The sequence below is a fragment of the Spermophilus citellus genome, assembly GCF_964194105.1.
Source record: "Spermophilus citellus genome assembly, chromosome: X".
Taxonomy (NCBI): domain Eukaryota; kingdom Metazoa; phylum Chordata; class Mammalia; order Rodentia; family Sciuridae; genus Spermophilus; species Spermophilus citellus.
In genome coordinates, this window is record NC_138190.1 from 130,463,511 (window position 1) to 130,477,215 (window position 13,705).

Here is a 13,705-nt window from a genome sequence, read left to right on the forward strand (position 1 = left end):
GGCATGGGAGTGACCTGGGGAAGGACGCAAGTACATTCAAAAATATGGGTATAGGACCCTACATTTGAAGTGGGTGTTATGAAGGGTTCTCAAGTGTGCATTTTAATGTTACATACAAATTAAATAATATTGTATATACAAAATATTACATAATAAAGACTTGAAATATATCAAGCAAATGTGGAAAAAAGTTAAAAGTTGTTAAAGCTGAGTAGTTATACACATCTGCATTATTATTTTATATGCTTTATGTTCAAAATATCTTAAAATATTTTTAAATTAATAGGGCATCTATAGGACAAAATCAGAAAAAACACATGTGTAGAAAAAAATTCACGAAAACATGAGTTCTTAAATTATTGTTATTATTATTATTTGTTTTTGCAGTGCAAAGATGGAACTCAGGCCTTATTCATATGCATGTTAGGCAAGCATTCTACTGCTAAGCCACATCTGCCCTCCCTGCCCCAAGTTTAGTTATTATTATCTCAGAGAGTTTCTTGCGCTTTTTAAACATTATGGTAACATACACGTAATAGCATAAAAGTGACTATTTTCAGGCTGGTGATGTAGCTCAGTGGTAGAGTGTTTGTTTTCCTAGCATTCATGAAGCCTTAGGTTCAAACCCCAGCACTGAAAAAAATACCATTTTAATCATTTTTAAGTGTCCAGTTCAGGGGCTTTAAACACATTTACACTGTTGTGCAATCATCACCACTATCCATTTCCAGAACTTTTTCATCATCCAAAACTGAAGTTCTGTGCATAATGACTAACACCCCTCTCTCTCCTACTCCCCCCCCCCCGCCATGGCAAACACCATTGTACTTTTTGTCTGTAAAAGTTTGAATACTCATACAACCACAAAACTCATATAGGTAGAATTATATATTTGTCCTTTTGTGTCTGCCTTATTTCACTTAGCATAGTGTCTTTAAGGTTCATTTGTAGTATATGTGTCAGACTTTTCTCCCTTTTTGTGTTAGTCAGGTTTCCACTTCTGTAACAAATACCTGAAATATTCAAAATGAGGAAATGTTTGTGTCGGCTAATAGTTTGGGAAGTTTCAGTTCACAGTAGGTTGTCCCCATTGTTTTGGGGTCTGTGGTGAGGGAGCACACACATCATAGCTGGATTAGGTGGCAGATGAAGCTGTTTGCCTCATAACAGGAAGTAGAGAGAGAAGAAGGAAGAGACTGTGAGCCCCACAATCCCCTTTGAGGGCATGCCACCAATGACTTAACTTTCTCCCACTAGAATCTCCCTCTGAAAGCCTCCACCACCTCCCAATAGTACCACAGGCTGGGAACCAAGCCTTTAGCAACATGGGCCTTTGAGGGACACTTATCCAAACCATAGCACATTTTAAGACGGAATGGTATTCTATTGTAGATATAATTTGTTCATCCATCAGTGGATATATGGGTTGCTTCTACCTTTTGGCTAGTATGAATAACCCTACTGAATTGCAGAAAGCACACCCGAAAAAAATCATATTCTCTGAGCAAATGCCTGGACACTGGACACTGGCAAGAGTTAAAAGAAGGTTCAGAAGAAGGAAGCACTTGGACTGGGTCATAAAAGTAAGTAGATTGGGGCAGGGAGACAACAGCCTTCCCCTCAGCTAACAAGTTACTGTCAGTGGTACATGGACTCCATGTGCAGATAGGTGTAGGGGTGTGTGTGTGTGTGTGTGTGTGTGTGTGTGTGTGTGTTGGGGGCGGGAATCCAGTGCTGAGTGGGCCCCAAAGCCCAGTGTCAGTCCAGGGCACTGGCAAAGGACAAGAAAATGGAGCAAACCAGGGAAGGCTGGAACACTTCCTGAGAGCTTCTTTTCCTTCAGAATTAGATTTCACACCAGATACCTTGATTCATGAGAATATTTTTTTTTTAATTGAGCAAATCAGAATCCCCACCACCACCACATTTCAACCCTTCAGTAGTCACTCCTTCCAACCTGGCTCAGCCTCAAATCTAGAGCATGTGATTCCTCTGCTCAAAAGTTTTTCAGACTCCTGTTGCTTGTAATAGTCTCTAAGCTAGCATGTTAAGTCTTCCCTGATCTGGCAGGCAGCATTGTTTCAGTTGCAAGTGACAGAAGCATGGCCCAATCTAGCACCTGAACCCAGGAGAGCAGGGTCTTCAAACACCTCTTTCATTCACCACTCTATTTCCAGGTCCAGCAATGGTGCTTGGCACTTAGAATACTTTGGTTAAGTATTTGTGGAATAACTAAATAAAATGGCTTAAATTTTAAAAAGGAAAACATGTGCTCTGGTAACAGAGGGAAGGAAGAGGAGCTGGACACAGAACAGTGTGGGTCCAGGGACACAAACAACATCATCCTGTGTTTCTGTCTCTGTCCCTCTCCTGGTATGGGTCCTCCCATAGTGGACATGGTAGAACAGGGTAAGGGAGGGCCTAGCTTGATGCAACACCAGGTTTAGAAACTTCAGAAGAGAGACTCCATCCATTTCAGTATTTCAAAAAAGAAATAAATCCCAGGCAAGTACTCTGATTGATTAGGCTGGGGTCACGTGAATTTTCTCTAGGGCAATCACCAGGGAAAGGAGGATGGAATATTATGATTGGTCAACCTTGGGTCTCTTGCCTGGTGGGAGCCTGATTGGCAGCCCTTGCAAAAGCCCTTGATTGCAGTGGAGGAGGGGCAGTTCCCCAAAAGGAAAGAACCCAGGAGGGGTGCTGTTATCAGAAGACAAGGAGAATCTGGTACTGGCAGGAAAAACAAAAAGCCAAATGTCTGGAGACTAGTGCATAAATATTCCGTCAGCATGAGACTGGAGTGTGAGTCCCAGGACAGCCTGGAGGAGCCTGTAACAAGCTTGAAATGATTTTAAGGTCTCGGTTTTATCTTTTTAAATCTGTGCTCACTTTAACAGAAAAGCAATGCTTTAAAATTTTCACTACTGAATTAAACCTGTGCCCTAAGAAATCTTGCCATATTTGGGGGAGGAGGGGCTGTTGCACCCCTTGAAACCCTGTTATACCCTTAAAAGTATGCAAAGGCCATGAGGAGAAGCAAGACTTGATCTTGACAGTTTCCTCCAGGCTATCTTCTAACTACTCTGGTGACAGATAGCATCCATTTCTGCCTGTGCTGTATTCATGCTATGCTCCCCCTTCCTGGATTGTTCTCCCCTGTCCTCTCTGCTTTTCGCATCCCACATCAAGTCCCACATCCTTGTCTTGGGTCGCTCCCTTTGTCCTTTAGACCCAGTGTATTATACTGGAAAGAGCCCTGAAGACGAAGGGTCACGTTCTATCGTTGCCCTCAATTCTCTGCATGACTTCTCTCTGTGAGTTATTTCCTCTCTGTAACTCGATTTCCTCTTCTGTAAAATGAGGGTCGGATTGATCTGTTAGCAAAGGGAAGCTCTCCCTCCCTCCCTGCCTCCCCCACCCCCAGCCTCTCTTGGAATACTCCCAACTAGGAGGAGTGCACTCTGCACTGACCAAATTCTAGAAATTTTTATTGATTCAGAAATTCAGGAGCTGGATCTTTTTTTTCACTGGTAAATGAGAAGGGTTAAGATCAGTGCTCAAATCAGGGGATTTCTCTCTTTCTCAGGCCTGGAAATGAGATCTGTCCTTTAGGAAAGGGTCCCACCCATACTCTAACCCTGTTTCACACACTTTGTTTACCAGTAACCAGATTGAGGCCTAGGGGAGAGGAGGCCACTTGGATCACTGAGCTTAGCAAAGCAAGTTTTCTGTGTGATCAGACATGGCTCAGAAGAAGGTCAAAGCCCCAGCTGATTCCTGCTCAGTACCAGGTGGCAGACAGAGGAAGGAATTCCACTGTTCAAGGCCTCTCTGGCTCAGGATTGCCTTAACCCTTTCTTCTCTCCCATCCTTCTCTCTTCCCACAAGTTAAGGAGTACAGAGCTAGGTACCAAGTCAATATGCTCTAATATAATGTGATAAGGAAAAATGCTTTTGAAAAACTTAAAAGAGAAGCATACACATTTCAGCAAAAGGACAAGTTGAGCTGTAGTTATTTATTGCTAAGCAGAATGAGGGCATATAGCATCAAGACACAGGAAGAATGGTCTGAATTTTTTTTTTTTTTTTGGTGCTGGGGATTGAACCCAGGGCCTTGTGCATGTGAGGTACACACTCTACCAACTGAGCTATAGCCCCAGCCCCTGAATATCTCTTTATAATTGAATAGTTTTGCCTCACGAGTGCGACTTCAGCTTTAAGGAGTATGACAGATATATTTTGAAAATAATGTCTAGTGATATGGACTTGCTAGAGTAGGAATGATTCTTTGGGGGAAAACAGTTCCCCCAGAGTGATTTTAGAAGGTTGGGGGGAACCCTAGTTCCTCTTCTAATGTGGTACAATTGAGGGATATTAAAACCTTTGGTAGGTGCCTTGTCAGATCATGGGCTGGGTATGTTACCAAATAGTTCTGTCTCATCTCTTACCAGAGCAAGGACTGCTTAAAATGGGCAGGTGGGGTGGGGGCAAGTTCACATGTGCCCTCCAACCCAATTTAATTGAGCTTGACATAATTTGTGGGGAAATGCAGGGGGCATGCAGGTGTGTACCAAACTGGCAAGTGTGTCATGAGACCCTGGGCAAGTATCCAAGCACCGCCTTCCTGAATTGCTCCTAGAGGAAAAGGAGCCTGTTTCAACTTTCTTTACTTCTTAAAGTGTTCCTTTGATTAGACAGGAGATAGCAGTCTGTTTAGCAATATTACTATTATTATTCTGTCATGGTTATATTTTTAAAGTAGACTTTTTCTTTTGCCAAGAGCAAATGGAAAGACACATTTGTACTTGTAAATCCAACTGAAGCTTTGCAAGGTTTTCCAAGATAGGTTGAAAATGTATTCTAGGTTCACTGATGCTCAAACAGGAATTTTCCCCCCATCCCCAGGTCAAGGATTCAGACTTCTTAAGAGAACTTAATACAAACTCTTTTTAAAAATAAAATAAGCTTTATTATTGCTGTAGAAGTAACACATTTTGTTTATACAAGAATTACTTGGAAAATACATAAAAGTATAAAAAGAAAAACAAGCATCACTTATGATACTAGAAACTCAGGCATAACTGCTGTTCACATTTTGTTATATTTCTTCCCAGCCTTTTTTTCCATAGAGAGATACAAAACTATGCATGCAAAATGTCCCCAATATATACTTATATTACATATTCAGGAACATATTGCAAAAATAATTCTGCACCTTACTTTTAGTATGAAAGCAATCCACAGATAACTACTACTAGATTTATTTTTTGTTTCTTCCCTCCATCCTTTTGCCTGTATATTGATACAAAACTATGCATGCAAGATGTTCCCAATATATTCATAGTGCATATTAGGAACACATCGCAAAAACAGTTTAGCATCTTTCTTTGATCTCTTATAGTGCTACAATTCAGAGGTAACCACCTTCAGACTTTAGGTTTACTTCTTCCTGGCCTTTTTTCCATATTATTGATACAAAACTACAAATGCAAAATGTTCCCAATACATTCTTATTACATATTAGGAACACATCGCAAAAATAGTTCAGCATCTTTTTTTTCCCCATGCTAGGGATTGAACTCAGGGCCTCACACATGCACTCTACCACTGAGCCCCTCACATCTTTTTTTTGATCACACATTAGATCATAACTCAGAGATAACCACTATGAAGTGTTGATGTATTTCCCCCTAGCCTTTTATCTGGAGATTGATACAAAACTATGAAGATAGAATGCTCTGTATGTACTTATATTTCAGAGAAGGGAAAAAACAAAAAAAAAAGTGTTTCTTTTATCACTAAACATTTTACCATACTTCTTTTTTTCTTTTTTGGTGGTGCTGGGGATTGAACACAGGGTCTTGTGTACATGTGAGGCAAGCACTCTACCAATTGAGCTATATCTCCAGCCCGTGAGTACATTTTTATGTCACAAAAGTTATTTTCAGAAATATTATTTTAGATGAAAGCACCCTATTCCATTGTATTAAATACACTGTATTTTATTTAGTCAATCCTCTGTTGTTGGCCATTCAGGATGGTCTCAATTTCCATCCTTAAAAATACTGAAATGAAAATATTTTTCTGGTTTTATGACTTTCTATTCACGCAGTTTCATATTTTTCTTGGCTACTTGTATGGAGTCAACACATTAAAGATGACCTTGTGTCTATAATGCTTACAGCTAATGTATTTCCAGTTGTTTTCTTGAGCCTAAATTCTTCGTTTTAACATCCCAGCCTGAATATAAAATCACATGCCCTGTATAAATTTCAATTCACTAAATAAAAATTTAAAAGATTGGGCTGGGGATGTGGTTCAAGCGGTAGCGCTCTCGCCTGGCATGCGTGCGGCCTGGGTTCGATCCTCAGCACCACATACCAACAAAGATGTTGTGTCCGCCGAGAACTAAAAAAAAATAAATATTAAAAATTCTCTCTCTCTCTCTCTCTCTCTCTCTCTCTCTCTCTCCTCTCTCACTCTCTCTTAAAAAAAAAAAAAAGATAAAGACACTTCCACTAAACTCCTATGAGAATACCATTCAATTCCCCACTGCATGGCACCCAATTTCCTCCTGATCTTTTCATAGATTGATCTTGTAATACTTACAATACATATTGCTATGAAGATGAGTGGCTCCCAGACCTTTCAGTTATCAATCTGTCACAAGTGCACAGTGGTATCTCGTGACATGATGATCCCCGAGATGTCTGAGGTCTCTGCATCGTTCGCCCAAAATTGCTGTATCGCCCATGACCCCTAAAGACTTTTTAGAGAATTATGTTTGACAGTGTAAAGAAAAAAAAACATAGCATAACAACAACAATGACAACAACAAAAAATACATGGAAAAGTACAGAAAGGAGAAACTTTTGGTCCTATTCTACCACCATTAAGCAACAAGAATATTTGTTTTGTATGTTCCCTCCAGTTTTTGCTCCTAGTTTTCAGTTAATGGAGTCTGTGGGATTTTCTGGCCCTGATTTTTAAAACTTGTAAGCATTTTCCAGGCTTCTAGGTCATTTTTACAGTTATCACAGCCATAAAAGGTACTATTGAGTGAGGGACTAAATTAACAATTATGGTTGGGCATTCCATTTGCTTTCCCTCAATTTGGCTGAATCTATAGAAAATATTAAATATAGGCTAAAGATTTCAAATGAATTTAAATCATACTTTTTTGGCTTGTGCCCATTGACTTGTATACACAGCTGGGTAAGTTACAATCATTAGTTAGTGATAACTGAGGCTAATCATGGGCCTCACCCAGAAAGTGTCCAGATCATCAGTTTCACCTGGACTAATCAGCTTAACCTGAAAATTTTCTAACAAAACATACTAACTACTTCAACTCCAGTCACTACTGTGTAGTCAGTTCTGATTAATAGATTTAGAGGAAGAGGTCCTAGAAGCTAGTCTCTGATGTGTCCTTAACCTCTAGGAATCCTAGTTTTCTGTTTGTAATTGTTTTTCTCTGCCTTACTCTACTTATCTTTCAAGGTTGCCGCAAATAACAGATAGGAAAGCATCTAGAAAAGTAGGTAAAAGCACCATACAAAGCAAGATGTTGGAATTATGATGAATCTGAAGATTGTATCTCTGCCACAAGGGTCTGGCCAGGAGTGGAGTTGGGGACTGAGAACAGGTGAGGGTGCTGCCTCAGGAGAGCCAGAGTTCAAAGTAACCAAGTCGCAGCCTGCTGCATGCATTGTTTTTGGCTTCCTGACTCTAGTGCTGAAGGCAGGGCCACCACCCCACTCTCCCACCAGTTGCTCAGATTCTAGAGCTCAATAGTTTAAGGGGAGAGCTCCAGGGCTGCAGCAACCACAGGAAGCAGAATTATTTCTGGGCTCCTCCCTAATGACTCAATTTACTATTCTCATGGGGCTTAAGCCCTTTTGAATTTACTAAAGAGATCAATTGTGGACCCAGGGATAGGTGGTTATCAGGAAAGAATCCAGAGATCCTTCTTCATTTAGTAAGCAGTAACTAACTAATGGATGGGCATGAGTGGGGGTACAGAGGCAGGGAGATACACATTTTCTGTTTTTCATTTGAGAATAATGTAATAACTTAAAGTATAAAAGTGTATATGAAGCTTTAGGGTTATGAGACTAATACTGCAGGCCAACGGAAAGACAGATCTTTAGAAATTTATGCCAACTTGGATATAGTCCTAGACTTTAACTTATGTCAATAAACTTTCATTGATCTTCCCCAAGCATGCTGTGTGTGTTTGTGTGTGTTTTACTGGGATTGAACCCAGAGGTGCTTTACCACTAAGCTATATCTCCAGCCCTTTTTATTTTTCATTTTGAGACAGGGTCTCACTAAGTTGTTGAGACTATCCTTGAAAGAGCCATTCTCCTGCCTTAGCCTCCCCAGTTGCTGAGATTACAAGCATGGGCCACTGTGTCTGGCTTCAAGCATGCTTTTTGAACCTCTTTTTATTTTCCTCTTGCACAGTCTCTCAGGAAAGCTGCCTGTTAACTCCCATCTAATAGGATCATGTTTTTTCCAATGTTGCCCTGAGCTCTACAGTCCAGGATTCATGGAACAAACCCAATCCCCTGTGGTTCCTTCTGCCTTGATGGGTTGACAGGCATGGTGTTTTAAAACATTCAGCAAAATAATTTGCAATGCAGAGTCCTTATTAGGGTTTTTTTTTTAATTGGACATTGCCTGTATTAACTGAAATCAAAAGCAGTATACAATCCTTCCATCTCCCCACACTGGAGAATATGCAACTGTTTTCCTGTTTGGGGTTCCACATTTGTCCTTGTTTGTGTGTAGGTATAATTGTTACAGAGTTGGAACCACTGCATTTTCCTGTGGCCCTGGTTATTGGCATCTATTTTTCCACGTAACATTGACACACATCTGTTCAAATCAATTGACATTCCCATTGTGACTGACTCATTTGGTGGGAAAAACAAATTTACATGCCAACTTTACAAAGAAGCATGGGTGTGGGGGAACAGCAGGAAGAAATGGTGGGAGAGGATTCTTTTAACTTACAGATCATATAACATTTTCCAATAACATTTTTAAAGATGTATAATATTACACTGAGTGATTGATTCTATTTTACTCCCCTATGGTGGGACACTTGGGTGGTTTTCAATACCTAGTGAGTTAGAAATGCATATAAGTTACAGCCTTTGAAAGATGATTATATTTTCTTGAAACAGGAGTCTTCCATGTCCAGATCCCCGCCAAGAGTGTTGATGTAGTGTTCCTTGATTGGAAAAAAAAAATCAGTACTGCTAACTGGAGATGTTGGATGTCTTCAAAAAATATTCTTGTGATTAAAGTTTTTACAAAATTATGTTTAATTCTACTTTATCAAAGTAACCTGTATATCTTGTCCCCCAACTTATAGAAATGTCTATTTAGATTTAGAGTTAGGCCAAACTTTTCCTGTTTTAAGAAGCACATCTGTCTAATGAACTTTATACAATGCCTTATGTCCAGCAGCTTCCTCACTAACAAATACCATGTGTTGGGAAAAATTGGGCAAACAGTGGAAAGGTGTCTAGTTGAGGGTGGTAAAGCTGGATCAATTAATCAGCTGACTATACAGTGATTCACTTTACATGTCTCCCATACATTATGTTGCACATTTAGCAATGTTGAAAAACAAAACAATTTTTAAAAATAATTTAGGGAGTTGTTAATGAGAATTTATAGTCTGGAACGAATTGCCATCTTCTTAACTGACACAGAAATGTTCGGCTAAAATATTGTTTTATTCAGAATTTTGTCCTTGGAGGAAAATCTAGGCATACTGCAACCTTGTGTAATTAAAGGTGGAAGGAATGTTTTAAGTCAGAAGGGCACCATGCTATCAGGGGGTTGTGTGGACGAGCTCAATTTGGGCACCTTTTGGGAGCCCTGAGAGAGGCCGCCCAGATTCTGGAAGGTAACGCCCCCGAATTAGGATCCCTCGTTCCCCTGCCCTCCTCCCCTCCTGGTCCGAAAACGCAATCAATCGCAATCAGTGCCTCACCTGGATCCTGCAGGCGCCCTCTGGAGGGAGCCAGATGACGTGGACAAGGTCCTCCAGGAAGTTTGGGCGGCACTCTCTCCTGGCTCGAAGGAGAACCATACAGAACGGGAAGGAAAAAAAGGGAAGCTGGTTAGCTGCAGAAGGGGAATCTCATGGTGGCCCTATTCCAACCCCCAGTGCAATGGAAGGCGGACCTGTTCGCCATTCGCGCCCGGGGACTGCGGGCTGGAGGGGCCCTGGCCATTGGGGGCGGGAATAGCAGCGCAGCGGCTAGGGAGTCAAGAGCCTGCAGAGGTCTCAAAGTCGCAGTGCCCCTGGGAGCCTGAGGGACCCCGCTGGCTGGAAGGGACCCAAGCCTCCCTCGCGCACTGCATTGCTCAGGCGCAAGGGAGTCTGGGAGAGCAAATGTTTCGCGCGGCTGGAGCCAGACTCTCCGCTCTAGACTACTGGGAACCTCGGGTCTCCCCACAAACTGGAAATTAGGGTCCCACGCCCGGCCCCTCGAGAAGACTAGTACAAGGTGTCTCATAGCAACAAGAGGGTTATGTGTGTGCGTGTGCAAGTTTTGGTTTTGTCCTTTAAGATGACAAAAAGACGTGGGAAAAGATTCCACACCTCCCTTAGTAGTTTGCCAGTAGTCATTTACCTGACCAGGCCTCAGATTTAAAAAAAAAAAAAAAAAATCAGATCTAAAGTGATTTTCATAGGGATAGTCCTCTTTTCTAGGTCAACTGTGAAGTTCCTAGGCGACAATCCCCCTCCCCCGTTTTCTCACCAAAGGCTTAATGGGCCAGTCAAATGAGGGGTGGAGGTGCAGATGTGCAGCATTAATTAGCGATAGCACCTGCCCATAAGTTTGGAATCACGAAGGGCCCCTGAATTGACAGTTCAGGTGCTGTCCTGAGCTGTGAAGCTAATGCCTTTCCAGTGGGACCTTCTGTGATTTTTCTAGAGTGACAAAGGTGTGGTTGGGGTCGCACCTTCGGGGTAGAAATCTGGGGCCCGATTTGGGGAGAGGCGGAAAAAAGAAGTTAGAAACACAGAGCCTCATTGCGGGGCCTTGTCCTCAGGTCACTGCAGTCCCTGCTGGCCGCAGACTCAGATTCCTAGGGAAGGGTCATTGCCCTCCACATCGCCTTGGGTTCACCTGCCCTCCAGAAAGGCCTCGCTTGATCCTTCTTGGATACCTGAAGTCCAGGAAAGCTCCCCGCAGCACAGTAGAGGTAAGGAAGGGGAGATGCGGGAATAGGGCCCCATAATCTTTCCTGAAGTCAAAAGTGCTTTCCACACAAGGACATGAGCCGGTTTACCAGGAATCGCTGAGAGAATTAGGGGTAGCTGGCAGTCAACCTCCTTTCTGCCTCCCCTTACTTCTTTCCCACATCCCCACCTGTTTCCTTGTTGGGGACTTAAGATGAGCTTTCCTCGATGTCCAGTGGGTGGCATTCTAATAGGTCATCAGAAAGGGCTTTCTCCCCCCCCCCCCCCGCCCCCCATCATTTCAGCTTTCTTTACCTGGGCAGGCAAAAAGGTTACTAAAATAAAGCTTGTCACACGCAGTCATGTATTCAAAGACAGGCAGGCAAACGTTTCCTGAAGGACAAACTGGCTAGTCCCAAGAGTGTGTCGCTGCTCCCAGGGCAGATGCTGCAGGCGACTTACCTGGGTGGTGGGCCGTAGAAAAGTCCCAGACTTATCCTGGCAGCAGGAACAATACTCCAGGGCACCAATGGATCACTGCAGTACTGTTCCCGCTGCTAGGGCACGGCTGAGTGCTGAGTGCCGGGCACCAGGTTCGTTTTCAATGTGAACTGCCTGCATACGAGCGACCCCGACCTGGTGCCCCTCCCAGTCTGGCAGAACAGTGTAGCCCTCCCCCTCTAAGGCGACTAAGGCGGTGCTGCCTGGGCAGCAAAGGGCGCAGACAAACAAAGAAGACAGAAGACCCCCCCCCCGGCCCCACCTACCTGTTCTGAAAGCTGCCTTGCAGGGAACGGGTCCTGGTCATATCCAGCAGATCCCCACCTTCAACCTTCCCCGCGAGGGGGTATAGCAGCGCCTCACGTTTTGAACCATTTAGAGCACTTCAAAACATGAATTGCTGCTGCATCCCCTCGGAGTCAACGAAGGGGGAGTACTGTGGGATACCTGCGGGTGAAGAAAGAATGGGTGACAGGAAAGAAGCCCCACCCTGCCCCGCCCAATTGGGAGGATGAAGTAAAGGACTAAGACACGGCCCTCCAATTAACGTACTTTTAATAACTTCGCAGTTTGATTTCCAGGATCTGCAGGCAAAGTGAAGGGTGTGGCTCTCGATTCCCTCCCTCCCCTCGGAGGATGAATACAGTGCTGAAATGCAGAGCGATGGGTGATGGTAGGATGGAAGAGAATCTTACCTCTGAAAAATACACGAAAGATAAGATTAAATAAATCGAGACAATTTGGCAACATCAGCATAACTCTTGCCAGTTTCAAGGTCTTGGTGAAACTTCTTCCTGCTGCATATTATTTCTCATTAATTGTCCCCATTTTTTAAAAAGCCCCGTTTTAATTTATTGAAAATAAACACGGATGATTTAAAGGCAATAATCACTCTGAGTTATTTTTTAATGGCAAAGAATGAGAGATAATTTTTTAAACCGGGGACTCAAACTTATTTATAAGTGATTTACACCTATCACTGTCACCCATCAAAACACAAATCAAAAAGTTTAAATTCTTGATGTCAAATCACTCCTTCCTGTCTCAAGCAGCTCCACAGAAACTCACGTCCTGAAATGGCCGGCACTGTGCATGCTCCTTAATGATTAACTCATTAGATACCACTTTTTTTCTTTTCAAAATGGACATATATTAGCAATAAATTCATGCATTCTTCTCCTTTTTTAAAACAAAATATTCAAGTAAGCATAAGGAAAAAAATACCCTTAAACCTGGAATCACAAACCTAAAAGTTAAAAGAACAAAACCATTGTAGCTTTGAAAATCAAAATACATTTAAGTACAAGTAGTAGATAAATGTAGATATTTAAAGTAACCAAATCTGCTATGTGTTTTTGTTTCATTTTAAAATTATGTGGGTTTTTTAAAACCAGTATAATGAATGTTGTGTCCTATTTATTAGTTAATAAAATATGCAGAGTACTTAATGAGATTAGGTACAAAATTCATAAAACAACAGCCTGAGATGTGTTACTAACAAATACACTTTTTTCATCATGATAAACAAAGTCATTAATTACAATTTAATGCCACTTCCTAAATTGGGACAATTAAGCATCTCTAAATTCCATCTTGCTTTGGCTATATTAACGATTTTTACATTGACCTTTGGGATTAATGGAGGAAAAACGTCGTTGGTTGCCCTTAAAAAGAAAAAAAAAACATGTTTAGCAAATGTACGATTATACTGTATAAGTCCATAACTTTCTCCCAATTAAATATTTTATGTCCTGCACAAATATGTGAGTCATCCCATCAGAGGTTAAAATCACTCCTAATTTAACATTTCCTTAGGAAAAGCAAAGTTCCTTCGAAATAACATAGGTATCAAAGGCGAAGGTCCTTCCACACTGCTTCGTGAACTCACTGGAATCGAATTCATTAATACTTTCCTCTTAACCCCTTTCTTCTCTCTCAGTGACTGTACAACGACTTACATCCAAAAAAAGCCACCTCGATCCCCTAGTTTAT

General features: G+C 41.9%; 1 protein-coding gene and 1 long non-coding RNA gene across 3 annotated transcripts in view; one reads left to right on the forward strand and one right to left on the reverse strand.

Annotated features, from left to right (window-relative positions):
* Positions 1–12,570, forward strand: part of HPRT1 (hypoxanthine phosphoribosyltransferase 1) — a 70,597-nt gene extending 58,027 nt beyond the window's left edge. The window contains exons 9-10 of one of the 2 annotated variants that reach the window (XM_081278195.1): positions 11,083–11,235; positions 12,283–12,570. In XM_081278195.1, coding sequence (XP_081134321.1) covers positions 11,083–11,235; positions 12,283–12,312 — 183 coding nt within the window. In that variant the 3' untranslated portion in view covers positions 12,313–12,570. The remainder of the gene's footprint in view (positions 1–11,082; positions 11,236–12,282) is intronic. The other variant, XM_081278196.1, reaches the window with a different exon arrangement.
* On the reverse strand, positions 1,590–12,237 carry LOC308639869. The gene is made up of 3 exons (XR_014020126.1): positions 11,980–12,237; positions 10,013–10,091; positions 1,590–9,241 (listed from the first exon to the last, which is right to left on the reverse strand). It is a non-coding gene; the product is annotated as an uncharacterized lncRNA (long non-coding RNA).
* Positions 12,571–13,705: the final 1,135 nt, after the last annotated feature.